The 15504-nt window shown below is 38.8% G+C and overlaps 4 protein-coding genes across 4 annotated transcripts; 1 reads left to right on the forward strand and 3 right to left on the reverse strand.

Moving 5' to 3' along the window:
* The first annotated feature begins 1076 nt into the window (after positions 1 to 1076).
* On the forward strand, positions 1077 to 4392 carry LOC117780276 (glutactin). The gene is made up of 2 exons (XM_034616730.1): positions 1077 to 2277; positions 2604 to 4392. Exons 1-2 carry the CDS (start codon positions 1104 to 1106, stop codon positions 4286 to 4288), a joined length of 2859 nt encoding a protein of 952 aa, XP_034472621.1. The 5' UTR covers positions 1077 to 1103; the 3' UTR covers positions 4289 to 4392.
* A 750-nt stretch (positions 4393 to 5142) lies between these two features.
* Positions 5143 to 8305, reverse strand: LOC117781237 (glutactin). The gene is made up of 4 exons (XM_034617990.1): positions 8081 to 8305; positions 6955 to 7626; positions 6533 to 6898; positions 5143 to 5772 (listed from the first exon to the last, which is right to left on the reverse strand). The coding sequence occupies exons 1-4, from the start codon at positions 8303 to 8305 to the stop codon at positions 5143 to 5145; spliced, it is 1893 nt and encodes a 630-aa protein (XP_034473881.1).
* Positions 8306 to 9346: 1041 nt separating this feature from the next.
* LOC117780757 (accessory gland protein Acp29AB-like) lies at positions 9347 to 10231 on the reverse strand. Its single transcript, XM_034617401.1, has 2 exons — positions 10136 to 10231; positions 9347 to 10082 (listed from the first exon to the last, which is right to left on the reverse strand). The coding sequence occupies exons 1-2, from the start codon at positions 10196 to 10198 to the stop codon at positions 9420 to 9422; spliced, it is 726 nt and encodes a 241-aa protein (XP_034473292.1). The 5' UTR covers positions 10199 to 10231; the 3' UTR covers positions 9347 to 9419.
* Positions 10232 to 11077: 846 nt separating this feature from the next.
* On the reverse strand, positions 11078 to 14573 carry LOC117781238 (glutactin). Its single transcript, XM_034617991.1, has 5 exons — positions 14217 to 14573; positions 13706 to 13861; positions 12947 to 13640; positions 12173 to 12369; positions 11078 to 11797 (listed from the first exon to the last, which is right to left on the reverse strand). Exons 1-5 carry the CDS (start codon positions 14571 to 14573, stop codon positions 11153 to 11155), a joined length of 2049 nt encoding a protein of 682 aa, XP_034473882.1. The 3' UTR covers positions 11078 to 11152.
* Positions 14574 to 15504: the final 931 nt, after the last annotated feature.

Below are 15504 nucleotides of genomic sequence, written 5' to 3' on the forward strand. Positions count from 1 at the left end.
GAAACAACAACAAAAAAAAAATAAAAAACATTAAAAACGAAAAACGATTAATAAATGAAAATATAGAGAATATTATATTATGAAATCAATTTGTTATTCTTATTAATAAGGGATATTATTAAAGATAAAGGATAGGTCTGACTGAAGAGTAAGTTTAACCTGGTAATGATGATGAGGATTACTCCACAGATTGTAATTTCTCTCAAGGGGTAATTAATTGTGATATAGATAATAAGTCGATTATGAAATAAAGTCTTAATCTTATCTATAACATTCTTAGGTCGGACTGAAGAATTTTTCTAACTTGGTAACAGAAGAAGACAGAATTTTCTACATTCGTCTTAAGAGAAAATAATTTCTGATATAATAACGAATATTAATAACATACATCATTTATTATGAAACAATTTTCGAATGCTTTTTATTAAGGTTAAATACTTTTGATCTTATTTCTTAGTGAATTGTGTAATTGAGTTTTTGTTAACAATTTTTTAAATTATTGAATTAAGTACATTTTAAATAGATTGTCTGGGGTTATCACCACACTTAGACCTAGTGTTAGTGGCACTTGTACCATTTCATTGATAGATAGAGAGAAACATAGGCGACAAAGCAACAACAACGAGATTAAAACTGGCGACATCTTTATACAAACATCCCGAACGAGAACGAGAACTAGAACTACTTAATGTTACTACCAAGTCTTGTCTTCTTTTTGTATAAATATATATACAGTAGGTCAAGTGTTTGTTTTGATAATCCATGTATTATTTAAAATATTAAATACCAATTGATCTCATGATTTATTTCTTTAAATATATAATAAGAATAGCTTATATAGTACTAATAAGAAATAATATAGCAAAATCAGAAAAAGTAGTGTGGTTTCTTGCATTATTTATTAATGCGAATTCTAAATTTAATCAAAACAATTACTTGACTAACTGTTTTTATAAATCTATCTCTATCTGTGTCTGTCTATGCCTCTATCACTGTCCCTGTCTCAAGCGACAAAATGCGAGATTAAGCTTGAACTTTTGATTTCCGAGTGCTTGTCACATTTCGAGAATCAGTTTTACTTTGGCCACAAACGAGATCAGAACATGCAGCTCGTCTGGCCGTTGCTTCTGCTAATTGTGGGCGTCTGCCACGCCCATCCCACCAATGGTTTCGATGAAGTGCACGATGATAGCGAGAGGGATGCCTGGAATGCGGGTGTGTTCACGCCACAGCCACTGAAGGCGGCGCCTTGGCAGGTGGATGCCACAACGACAGCGATGCCACCGCCAACTGATGGACTCCAGATACCTGGCGTGGGTGTGCTCCACGGATTGCAAGGATTCAAGGTGATCAAAAACCGACGCATTGATGCCTATCTGGGCGTGCGGTACGCTCAAGTGGGCGGCGGCTTGGGACGCTTCCAGCAGGCGACTCCTGTGCCTTATCAGGCTCAAATCGATGCCACACGGTCAAGTTCGAATTGTGCGCAGTTTCCCGAGCTGCAGCGTCTGCAGGAGGCGGAGGCACGTGGCGAGAATGTCGACGATTGCCTCACATTGAATATCTATGCTCCATCTGGAGCGAATCAGCTGCCCGTCTTAGTTTTTGTCCACGGCGAGATGCTGTTCGACGGTGGCGCCGAGGAGGCACAACCCGACTATGTCCTGGAGCACGATGTGATCCTGGTCTCCATTAACTATCGATTGGCGCCCTTTGGCTTCCTCAGTGCTCTGAGCAACGAGCTGCCTGGCAATGTTGCTTTGGCCGATCTGCAATTGGCCCTGGAATGGTTGCAACGCAACATTCGTTACTTTGGAGGCGCCTCGAATCAGGTGACTTTAATTGGACAGGCTGGTGGTGCGACCTTAGCTCATGCTCTCAGCCTGAGTCCACGCACACAGCATTTGTTCCAGCAGCTCATCCTGCAGTCGGGCACCGCCTTGAATCCTTACCTCATCGATGAGTCGCCACTCGCGACACTTGCCACATTTGCCCAGCTCGCCCATTGCCCTCTTCCCGCCCGTAGTCTGGTACTATTTTACCAGTGTCTCAGTCGGATGCGCACCTCTCAACTGGTCAGCGTGTTTGAGCAACTGCATCAACAGAACGAACCACGTGGTCTTCCTGCCCTGGGTGCCTTCAAGTTAGTGGTCGGTGATGCTCTTGGCCTCCTGCCCGAACATCCTGCAGCTCTGGTGGCCAGCAGCAGCAAGAACAACAAGACGAAGCCAATGATTGTGGGCGCCACAAAGGATGCAAGTGCTTTCATTGTGTCACGTAAGTATGTGATAACACTAGGCAACATATCACTTTTTTCTTAGACATCGAGCCCTAGCCGTAAAATTTTAAATAGCAGATGTTTTTTTTTAATTTGTTTATGTATTTATGGACTTTTTCACGGGTCTCGAATGTACGTACCCAAATTTCGAGTACTTACACAATATAATAGATCCATTGGTTTTTCCACTTCTTACGAAATATATTAAAACTTCTTAAGTCGTTAACAACCTTTGTTTAAGAACATTAAAAGTATTTATTTTAATGCTGGAAGAGATATTTCATCAAATAATCGATATAAAATACAACCTTCATCTTTCTATTAGGTTTCTATGATCAGATTGGTAATTTGCAGACGCAGAACATCAGCGACTATATCAATGTGGTACTACGTCACACAGCTGCTCCACGGCACCACAAGATGTGGCACGATTTGGCGCTGCGTGAAATCTTCACCCCCGACCAGATGCGCAATCCCAACGCCCAGAAGGTCATCCAGGGATTACTCGAGCTGAGCAATCTCATATTGTATCGCGGCCCAGTTATTGATTCAATAAGGTTATACCACAAGAAGAGTCCCACATATTTGTACACCTTCGCCTATCGTGGAGAGCATCATCGATTTGGACACCTGAACAATCCCCTGCCATTTGGTGTGGATTCCTCACTAAGTGATGACAGCGTCTATCTGTTTCCCTATCCGAAGGAGGCGAGCAAGTTAAACCCGGAAGATAAATCCCTGGCCCGTGCTCTAGTTACCATGTGGGTGAACTTTGCCCAGAGTGGTATTCCTAACCCGAATTCAAATGTCTGGCCCAGGGCAACTTCTGAGTATGGTCCATTCCTGCGCTTTACCAACTCCCCGCAGAACATCTTGGAACTGGATCAACACTTTGGAGAGGGCATTTATGTGCCCAATCTCTATCCGCAGTATCTGAGTACTGCCAACACCGCCGCGGTCACCAGCACCACAACAACCACAACGAGGCGTCCTTTCTATAATTACAGACCGCCACAACAGCCCGATTATAGTCGGCCAGCATATAATCCTTCGTGGCAGCAACAACATGAGCTAGAGCAAAGAGAACAACAATGGCGTCAAGAAGAAGAACAAAAACGAGAACAAAGAGAACGCTACGAACGATTGCAACGAGAGCAAATGCAGCGAGAACAATTTGAGCGAGAGCAACGGCAACGAGAGCAGCAACAGCGAGAAGAAATTGCGAGACGTCAGAAGGAAGAGCGAGAGCAACAAGAACGTGAGCAGGAACAGCGAGAAGATGAAACTGGGCAACAGCAGGAACGAGAGCAACAACAACGAGAGCAACAACAGCGAGAGCAACAAGAACGAGATCAATGGCATCGAGGCATGCCAAATGAAACGGAACAGCAACGAGAGCAGCGACTGCGTCAACAGCATGAACGAGAGCAACAGGAGCGATCTCAAGAAGAACGGGAGCAAGAGGCGAGAGAGCAACAGGAACGTGAGCAACAACAACGAGAGGAACTAGAACGAGAGCAACAAGAACGAGATCAATGGCAACGAGGCATGCCAAGTGAAACGGAACAGCAACGAGAGCAGCGACTGCGTCAACAGCATGAACGAGAGCAACAGGAGCGATCTCAAGAAGAACGAGAGCAAGAGGCGAGAGAGCAACAGGAACGTGAGCAACAACAACGAGAGGAACTAGAACGAGAGCAACAAGAACGAGAGCAACAACCAAACCAACCTCCAGCCGAAGGTCCTGTTCAAGAACTCTTTCCAACGTACGAAGACTATTTAAAAGCTTACAATGAATGGGTGAGGCAGGAGGAAAGCCGCTACAATCCGCAGGCTAATGTCAGCTCAGAGCAAAATCCTCTAGAAGAAGACGCACCCATTAATAATCCCTACGAACTGCCAAACAGCAACTATCGCCAATATGCCGAAGCTCAAATCAATCCTCAGCGCAGACGTCAAATTCTAGTTGAAGATCCCAATGTCAATGGTCCTAATCCACTTGCCTATTGAAATTATGAAGCCTACTTGAAAGCTCTTACTGAGTGGAGACCGCCAGTAATATGGTAAAATGTAAAATTGTTTAATAAAAATGGCTTAAGGCAATTGATTAATTATTAATTTGGTTTTATTTCTCTCGACATATAGTAATTTGCAGAAAAATGTCATTATACTTGAAAGTCTCTTGACAGCGGAAATCCTAAATAGTAACAAAGATACAGAGATTGTTTTATAGATTCAAATTATATCGATTCAAAGAGCTTTAATTACAAAGTTGGTTTGATACACACACACTCAAACCAATTAACAACTGCATGAAGAGCCAAGTAGTGCGAAAAGAGACAAATTAATAGCTAAAGAACTGGCGAAAAAGAATTTAGTTTAAGTGAAAATACATATGAGTAAGTGAAAATATTAGACCTTGAGTTGCTGCTGCTGAGTCCGAAAGAGTGAATTCTTGAGTTTTCTTTTTAACGGTCAAGTTTGAATCTGTTTATTGATTTGCTCAGATTTCTAGAAGCTGATTTTATTTCCCTCTGCAAATAATAAAAATCATTTAATTTACAATTTTTTTTAATTTTATACCCATTTTATTCTTAAAATCCTATGTTTAAATCGTAACAATGAGTCGCGATAAGTTTGGATGGGGATGATAAAATATTTCAATACAAATATTTAAGGACAACGCCTAGTAAAATTCGAATCATAAAATACACGTATATAGTATATTTTTATAATAAGTAATAGCTATTTTAAAATAGGTGTTCTTAACAAAATACAAATTTTGCTTAGTCAAAAATAATGTTTTTTTTTTTAAATAATTTTATTCGTTATTAAATACATTTTCCATTCTAATTGAACTTAAGTTAAAAGCGTAACTTGTTGCGATTTGGTCGCTTCACGAGACTTTTTCTCACCTGCAGTTTCTTCAGTTTGCTGGCCACAATCGCCGCCTGCTTCCTGCGCTGAGTCCTGCTAATAGCCTGGTATTGAGACTGAGCCTGAATCTTCTGGCCGGAACGGTTGCGAAGATAATAGACCTCTCGTACTAGACTATGACCCTGATCCTCATCCCGCAGGGTGGCCGAGAACTCATTGAAGTAGTTCCCACCAATCGTGAGCGTTTCATCAATCTTCATGTAGGGACCATAGAGGGTTGTCATGGGTGGCCAGTATCCTGCTTTGTAGGAGCCTAGAGGATTGCCGGTGATGACAAAGTTAGTCCACAGGTCAACCATGCGACGTGCCATTGCCTCATCGGGAGGACTAAGACGCTGAACGTGCTCGGGATAGGGGAAGAGATATAGCGCCTCATCGGTCAGGGATACGCCTGCCTTAAAAGGACTCTGCATGTTCGTCTCCTCATCCATTTCCCGATAACGATTAAACTCCCCGGCATAGTCGAAGGAATAGAGAAACGTGTTGTCCGGATTGTGTTTGTTGTTCATGTTGAGCGCCAGCAACACAGGCAACTTGTGGTTCAATGTGCCCGCCACCTGAAATCGCAGATAAATTCAATATAAGTAATATCAGAAAACGTAATGATTGTAACTATTTTTAGAACATAAATTATAAAATAACAATTATTTGTTGATTTTAAGCAAAAAAAAGCTGAATATACAGTTATGAAGTTATAATTAAATTACAATAATTTTTTATAATCAGAAAATAACTCTATGAGAATTAACATTTTTTATTTTATTTATTATTTAGTATGGTTAGACCGTTTTAAGTATTTTTTTTTTTTTTTTGGGACTTTTGTTTTTTTTTTTTGTACTCCTTGCATTTGCGAATTGTTAAATTTAGATGATGTAAATCAGTGTTGCCCAAAGTAGGATAAACAAATTATTTCAAACCTTTTTTTGGGAAAATTACGCAAGCGAATTTTTTCGAAATTTGTATTTTATGCAAATGTGTTCATAAATACCAACAGCGTCTGCACCCACAATATTAAATTTTTCTTGTATATATTTGCGGAGATATTTGCCAGATAATTTAAGGTAAGCGATACACGACACACGATATTTAAAAATTTTCGCAAATGGGGCTTGATTTTATCCAATCACATGTGATATGATCCTACTTTCCTAATGAAAACACTTTTGTAAACAAAGGTTTATCCTGTTTCCAGGATAAGCTATTTTAAAATATTATGTCCTTGATTATATAGAATAAACATTAAAGAAAATATCATAAAGGTTTAATTTTTTTAATCCTAACTCCTAATTGCGATGGCTGCGCAATCTTCATACTTACATCAATAAGTCTTGGTATCAGCATATCGAAGGTGCCATTCTCGAGTAGCTGGCGATTGAAAAAGTCGTGGGTGATGAAGCTGGTGAGGAGCATTGTCTTATCGGTGCCCACAACTTGCCTTATAATGTGATCAATATAATTGTAGGTGTTGTACTCATCATCGGGAATCTTTCCTTCAAAGTCGTTGTCGACAATCTCGTTGAGCACGCGAGTTCCAGCATTCTTGGGACATCCTCCCATGGCAGGATAGGAGAAGTTGGAGTCCAGCATGAGATCATAGGGATGTCTGGGCAAGACGCCACTTGGTCCGCCGATTGTAAACTGAATGCCGCCAGTGTGACCAATTCCCAGATCTGATTTCTCCAGCTAACAAAAAAAATTGAGATCATTAAGTGGATCAATATATAAACTGATTCATTTACTGCATGCTCCATAAAGGCATTCAACAGTTCCATTGCACTGAGTTCCATCAGGCAATTGTTGAGATCACGTACAGTGACCATTTGGCAGTCTGTCTTTTGAGCAATTTCCTGGGCATGCTTTCGAGGATTATCCTCCAAAAAGATGGGCATAATGGCGGAGCCAGAGTGATAGATCACCTGACTGAAAAGACCACGTTGCACCATCGGCGACAGTGTGAGAAGATGCGCTATGGCCGCACCACCCACTTGACCCGCCACCGTCACCCGACTCGCATCTCCACCAAAATACTTGATGAAGTGCTTCACAAATTGCAAGGCGAGAAAGATGTCAAGGAAGCCCGCATTTCCAGGTATCTCATCAGTCTTCGTTGAGAGAAAACCAAAAGGTCCAAGTCGGTACTGTGGTGTCACCAGCACCACATCCTTCTCCAGCAGGTAATCTGGTGGTGCCTCCGAGTTGCTGCCCTCGTAGAGATATTCCCCATGTATATAGAAGAGTACTGGAAACGCTCCAGTAACATTGGGCGTTGTGATTGTCATCGTTAGACAATCCTCCACGTCCAGTACGTCATCCAGTTTGGTCAGCGAATCCATGGAGACGACAGACGGACAACCAATCTTCTCGGCTGTTGCATCCATCATATCTTCCCAGGGCTCTATAGGACGCGGCGGCTACGAGAAAGAGCAAAGTAATTGTGAACAAATTCAGAAAATTAATAATTTGTAATTATAATATGTAATTAATTAATAATCGCCAATAATCCGTTCTGTTCTATATTTATTTCGTAATTATATTTCATACCAATAAATTCAATAGAAAGGTATAAAATGCATTTTAAGTTTATATCAATTAATGTGTTATATATTTTAATTCGAGTATGTATGCCAATAATTATTATACATATGATAATATTCAATTATAATACATTTAGCTGTATCTTATAAAAACCATATACTCAAAAATTACATTTCTCCCAATTCAGAAACACCGACATCTCTTTTGGTTGTTTGAAAATGAAATTGCCAAAAAAAAATCTCGTGGAGCACACACATAAGAATTAACTTGTCGAAAATTATTTTGTTTTTGTAACACACGTTAATTTCTTGATCGACAAGATCTGACTACCTTAAAACGATATTGTCCAGTAGGTGGTTCGGCATATCGCAAATCCACAAACTGCAGCACTTCTCGATTAGTCCAGGCTGTCTCGACAACTTTACCCTGAATCGAGCCCAGTTTGGGCAGCTCGACAATTGTATCCTGCTCATCGTCATATTGTTTACCACGCACTCGTCCCTCAACACCAACGGCAATGATGAGAGCATAAATCAGAAAGGTCAACAATTGCATTTCAAAGAGAAGGAAATACTGGAGCTATCTTGAAATACAACAGCTCTCGAAAACGCACAAAACTTAACTAAACCTGTGCAGATGTTCGAGCTGGGATTTTGGTCGGATCGCTTTGGTCGCATCTGCTTGAGCAGAAGAAAAAGTTTCACCCCGGTTCACATAGATCATCGGAAGAGCCAAAAGAGGCTAAAAAGAATGGCGAAGAAGACGCCGAAAATGGAATGGAATATTAATATCATATATGTATATACGAAGTAAAATGCGGTGTCCCATTGCTTTAATGGTGTGCAAATACTTAATTATGGAACTCTTTTGCTCCGGTTTCTTGAAGCGGTCTTCATAAAAGTAAAAGGAAAAGTCACAGCAATTTGCTAATTGTCTGTAAGAGGTCAATTCCAACCATAAGCTGAACCAATTTGGCCACCTGATCTTCGCATTTGGTCAAAACATCGTCTTAGCTAGAATTAATATTTGTTGGCAAATAAGCGTAAATAAGTTTGTGGATAGACTCTGAGTACGTTTGTCTTTCTTACGATGAAAGTTCGCATCGAATTGCCAAGCTTCAATTAGAAGTTTAAAGCTGCGGGCAAAATAAATTTAAATTTTAAATTAATATACTCGATTCTCGATTCCACATACGAAATTGCTGCTACTGGTTTTAGGACCTAAAATCAATTTGCGAATATACAAATTAATTACTTTAAAGCTGCGGGTGAAAGCATTACCATTACCATGAATAGAAATGGCCCTCTTTAAACTTTGACAGGTCAACAACCTCCGTAGCGAGTCGGTTAAGCCCAGATACTCATATATATATATAATTGTATTATCACATTCGAGTTTTATATGTATTTAACCATAAATTATACTTGAAGTTGATAACATAATAAGCAGCTTTGCAGGTTGCGATATGTATACTTAAATAAACTCTTAAGAATTCTAACTCTAATGAATATTCAAACAATTATTATAATATGTTATGTGCCTGTAGAAAGTGTAAATCATTTTCAGAATAGATTCCAGAGAAACAAAACAATTCCATTAGAAGATGTGTGCTTTTGTCTTTAATTTAATATAGGTATTTTTAATATTTGCGAATACCAGCATTGACTGGTTATGCATCAAATGACTCACAAATGAAATACTTTGGTGAACTGCATTTGAAATCATTCATGTGGGAATATGCGCCAAATAAATAAACGCAATGCTCGGACCTATCGGCATTATTGGGTTCCCCGGTTCTCCAGTTTAAAAATTTTGCCCTCACGCCCGACGTCAGTGAGAGGAAGGTCCCCTCCTCGCTGAGGTCATTGATATCAGTCCAATACGCATTTACGGGATTCAGTTTCGAATTGATTGCATTCAGTTCCTGTTGGTCATCCAGACTGATCAGGTGAGCCCCGAATTCCAGACATTTATGTGCCGCTCCAAACCAATTGAGTTGCTGTATTTCCTCAATGTAATAATATTTAGATCCAACTTTCTGAAATGGTTTTCTGTTTATGTTTTTTTGGTTTTCGATTAAACTTTTCTGTTCCAACAACTTCATTTTTGTTTCCTCGATGGCTGCTGCATAACTGACATCCTTTGCCTCCTGTGCCACCAACTGACTCTCAATTTTATCCAACCTGGAGCTGGTGTTGGCCAATTTACTTGAATTACAGAATTCCCAACGTTCCTGCATTACAGATATGTGTTCTAGCATGGGTCTTAACACTTTGAAACAGTAGGCATCGCATTGATTATCTTTGTTCTCTACCACAACTTCTACTTCTTGCTGTAAAATTACACAACTATTATTTTATAAAACTTCTTATCGAGTATACGTACCGTATAAACAAAAGATTCCAAAAGAAGAAATATAAAAATTCCCAGCACAAAGTAATTCATCATGAAACTTAAAATAAGATGTAGCTTTTAACAGTGCTCTCAATGAACTGAGCTCGATCGAAAAAAAAAAACTCATGCAATTATGTGAATAACTTGAAACTTGAATAAACTAGCTGATAAATCTGTAATTCCTCTCCGTTTGTACTCATTCAGTTCTTAATCATATGATTTTTCAAGAACACTCTTCTAACCCATTCAAATTAATTGAGGTTAGATTGTATTAACAACATATGTATGTATATATAATGTCATATACATAAAATACATATATACACATAAGATAAGAGCTGTTATATCTTGTAAGGGGTGAAAAATAAATACCACGCAGAGCTTTTGAATAAATATATGTTCGATATACACACTTACTTTGTAACTAAATATCATAAAATGTTTAGCTCGAAATTGATTTTAGACCCATTGTTTCTTGGGAAAATATTTTAAGAATTCATCGCAGATTACGATTTTGATAACCGCTTTGTTGCGAAAAAAATTAATTTACCCACTCAACATATTTGAGAATAACATAAGACTCACACATCTCATTAAAAAATTCAAGTACCCCTGAATTGGCATAAATAAAATATAATCAGCAATTAAATACATATAAGTATACTTGTATACTACGGGATACATTTCATATACAACCTCTCTGTCATTGATAAGTAAATAACGATTTCGCTGGCAAATATTTTAAATAATTTTTAAGAGAACATTTTCATATAATCAATTGTATAATAGGTTTAATTTGGTTATGAAAAGAGCTAAATTTAGGAACTCAACTACTATATTAAAGTCATACTCGTATTTAATTAGTACAAAAGATCTTCAGAAAAAAGTTAAGTTTTAAATAAAGAAAGTATACTTTTAAGATGACCCCAGAAATAAGTTAATTTATAAATAAAGAAAGTTTTCTCTTAAGGTAACCTACTTATAGCTGATATTTATATTCATTGACCTTTAGTAACTTTTAACAGGTTTGTAAGTGCGTGATGATTTCTTGGCAATAAAAACTAAACTTTGACCACGCGCCTCGTTATCATTGCTCCCTTCCTCTTCGTCATCGGCTTCGTCTTCGTCCTCAGCCTCCGTTGCATTGGGCTTCTCCTGCTTATCGAGAGCATCCCGTATAAAGGCCTCAATTTCATAGTAATCATCGTTGACCAGACTGTAACCCTGCTTCACCTCCTGCACCGCAATGCTGTACTCATCCAGGTAATTATCCCCGAAGGTGACTGTTCGTCCGATATGCATATAGGGTCCAGTTTCATCGCTCATCGGAGGCCAGGCGGGAACACCCTCTGCCCGGGGTACCCCATCAGCTGCAAATGAAGTCCAGAGAGCCACCAAACGCTTGGCAATCTTCACATCGCGATTGGCGTTTATCATATGGATACGAGGCCAGGGGAAGAGATAGAGATTCTCATCGGTGAGACTGACGCCCATGTCGAAGGGCACATCGATGGCCTCGTCCTCCCCGGTGGCATAACGATTCAACTCCCCCTCATAGTCAAAGGTGTAGAGATAGGTGCTATTAGGCAGCTTCTTGGCATTCGCCTGCAGCACCAAGAGAACTGGATTCTTCAACGCAATTGTGCTGCAGAGCTGCAAAAAAAAAATATATATAATATTATTTAACTTTAAATAAGCATAACATTTTTAAGCAATGTGTAAATTGGACTCTTGATAATATTATATACTTTTTTGCTGGTTCCTTTTTGGTTGTTGAAAAAAGTGCAATTGCTGACATACTTAAAAGAAAAATGTTTTTAATTTCGACTACTATTTTTTACCATCTTAATTTTGGTTACCTAACTTTAATTTTCGAAAAATATCATTCTTTATTATAGTTTTCTAATTTTAATTTAAAAATTTTATACTTCCTAGTTTTATTGTACTAATATTTGTTTTTTTTTTTGTTTTCTACTTATTATTAAATAAAAATTTTTTAAAAACTTAATATTTTGAATTTAAACTCACATCAATAAGACCCGGTGTTAGACGTTTGAAGCTACCGTTCTTAATGTCAGTTTCACTGAAAATATATTCCTCGGCAAACTCCCGCCAGGAGCCAGTAGGATCATCTCCATTGATCTGCTGTATAATCGTATCTATATATTTTGGTCCGCTCATCTTGGCATCAGAAGTGCTCTCATTTAAGCTTTCCACGAAAATGTCTGCAATGAAGAGATTGAATATTAAATTTAAGATAAATACCACATATTTGTTATATTTTTCAATAGATCCTTTTCATAATTATTGGCATTTATTAATTTTGACCTACTTCTGACCCCTTTCTGACTTAATTGTTTAACTACTTTCGTAATATATTAAGATTTATTCGATCTTAAACCGGTTTAAAGTCTCTAGGGCTTAGATTAGAAACCTGTTCGATCAGTTTATTAGATCATATATTAAGACATTCACATATCGAGGCCCTGGAGTCGCGGAGATTTTATGTGTTTTTCTCTTAGCTCTTTACTTTTCACTTCCTTTCTCTTTCCTAGTGTCTTCTCCACTGAGGCCGTTAAATTTCCTTCTATTCTTTTCTTTTAAATTTTCTTACTATTCCCTCATCCTAGTTTGTATTTCCAACTCTATCTTTTATATTTTCTATCTGTCCGATCTCCTTCACCTTTCTCTTCTCCTTCTCTCTCAACCTATATTATTTTACCAACTCTCTTTCTCTCTCTCTCTCTCTTTGTATCTATCTGTCTTCCCTTCTTCTCTCTGCTATCTTCTTCAATTGCTTACCTCTCATCATGAAGGTTCCTCCGTGCTTTACGCTGCCACCCAAAGTGGGATATGCCTGGAAATTCTCCGCAGCAAGCAAACGACCAGGATGTTCTGGGAGAATCCCGGAAGGTCCACCGATGACCAGCTGGATGCCTCCATAGGCGCCGGCACTAAGTGAAGACTTCTTCTCGCCGTGCAAACTAAAGGCAACCAACAACACGGTGGCATTCATCCGATTGAAGCACTTGTGCATCGAATCCACCTTGGAACTCTTGCAGCCGGCAAGGCGGGCAATTTCCGTGGTCGAAGCTAGAGGGGAATCCGTAATAAAGGCCGGCGAGAGTGCTGTGCCCGACTGGTAGATAACCCGATGGAACAGACCCTTCGGCACGGCCGGACTCAAGGTGAGAACATTGATGAGAGCTGCTCCTCCCACCTGTCCAAAGAGTGTCACACGCTGTGGATCTCCTCCAAAAGCTGAAATGTGCTCCTGTATCCACTTCAGGGCAAGAATGAGATCAGTAACAGCCGCATTGCCGGGCATCTCCTCGCTGAGGGTAGAAAGGAATCCAAAGGGTCCAAGACGATAACGCACCGATACCAAAACCACATCTTGCTCCAAGAGGTAACCAGGAGCCGCTTCTACTGTGTCGCCATCATAGAAGAAGTCACCATGCACATAAACCATGACAGGAGCAGGTTCGCCTTCCAACTAAAGACAATTGTTATGGAATAACATACATAAAGATTTGATTCAGAGAAGATCAGTGAACCTACCGATTTCGTATTGACCGTGAGACGCAGACAGTCCTCCACATCAACGCCGTTCTCCTCCAGGTTGACGAACTTCAACAGATTTTGTATGGAGGGACAGCCGGCATGATGTTTGTGCGCCTGCAGAATACCCTTCCAGGGTGAAGCTGCTTCAGCTGCCTTTTGAGGGAGAGAGTTAGGATTAAAATTAACAATTTATTGATTTTAAGACTAAGCTGAAATAACATATTATTGAAATCTTTAAATTAAGAATTAATGAACAATAAAATCACAATAATATCTAATGAGGGGTTATTTATTTGCCTATTCAGCCTACATAAAGTTTAAAACTTGTCCATAAATAAAAATAGTTTATAATAATTTATTTAATAATAATTAAGTATTTATATTAATTTTGAATAATTCAATTAGTTAATTATTTAAAATTCGAATTGCATTATAAGTAATTATTTGTCTTAAAAAAATGTAATAAAATTCAATTATCAATAGAAAGGATTTCAGAAAAAATGCTCACCTTGAAGCGTTCAGCTTTTCCGTAGGGAATATCGAGAAACTGCATTATGCTCTTGCCCGTCCAGTCTGTGATTGTAGTACGTCCTCGAATCTTACCCAAAGTAGGAAGTGTTGTGGTGAAAACCTTTGAATTGGGTTTATTCTGTTGTGGCTTATTGGGTCGCTGCTGTTGTTTTTGGGGTCTATGTCCCTGTCCCTGGTTGGGACGTCTGCTTGGATGACCTCCCTGGCCATCTTGCTGGGGTCTCTGTTTATTCTTCTTATTATTCTTATTCTTCTGGGCAGATGCGCTGCTGATCGCAGCTAAAGCGAGAAGAGCTACGAGAAGTAGCAAGAGGACACTGCGTAGATTCGCCATGATTTCACCCGTTCCAGATGCCTGTCCAAGTTCAACTGTTAGCCAACTTTGTCGTCTGGTCAAAAAGAAGACTTTCTCGGCATAATTAAGTGTCTCTCTTAGGCGATCAACCAACACCTGGCGGCAGCTCTACTTTAGACGAGTGCCCCCAACGAAATGGGGTCAAGTTGCCGTCAACTTCAATCTCAAGTTCTTCTGTCGTCTTCTTAATCCGCTACAATCGAGTTCAGTTTTTGCAAAACATTTGATTATAAATATTTATCAAGTTGGTTCTGAACCAGAAATCGCCCAAGGGGGCGTAACTCAAGAGACTTTTGCATAAATTATGCTTTGATTTTGAAAGTAAGACACAAGCGTCAACCTATTGTCTGACCCCTTTGCACTTTCTCAATGTCTGACATGATATATAAATACGAGTATGATAATTGGAGTCGATATTCACGTGATATTCAGCTAAAATTAAGTTAATAATATGGCAGTTAATGGTATTTAAAATGGTTTACTTATCGCAGAGGGCAACATAGATTAAAATCGATGAATATAAATATATATTTATAAAATCAAATTGATACTTAGGTCGGTTTTTTATTCAACGAAGGAGGGGATATTAAAATAGAAGAATACTGATTTCTCTCATTAAAAATTTTCAACTTAATATTTGGTGTTAGTGAAAAAATTAAGTGATACGGAAAATTTCAAGTATAATGTTACTAGTAGGGAAATTTTTAAATTAGATAATAGTGGTACTAGAATCTACACCAGTACCAGGAACAATTTACTGAAAACTGGATTTTTCAAGTATTTTTAATATTTACTGAAAGAAAATCCAGCGATTTAAAAAGTGGAGATCCAATTTAATCAATTTTAAAATGTGTGAATATAATACCTATGAACAAGTGCTGCATATAATAAAATCACATTTAAAAACCTA

This window comes from Drosophila innubila, assembly GCF_004354385.1.
Source record: "Drosophila innubila isolate TH190305 chromosome 2L unlocalized genomic scaffold, UK_Dinn_1.0 4_B_2L, whole genome shotgun sequence".
NCBI lineage: Eukaryota > Metazoa > Arthropoda > Insecta > Diptera > Drosophilidae > Drosophila > Drosophila innubila.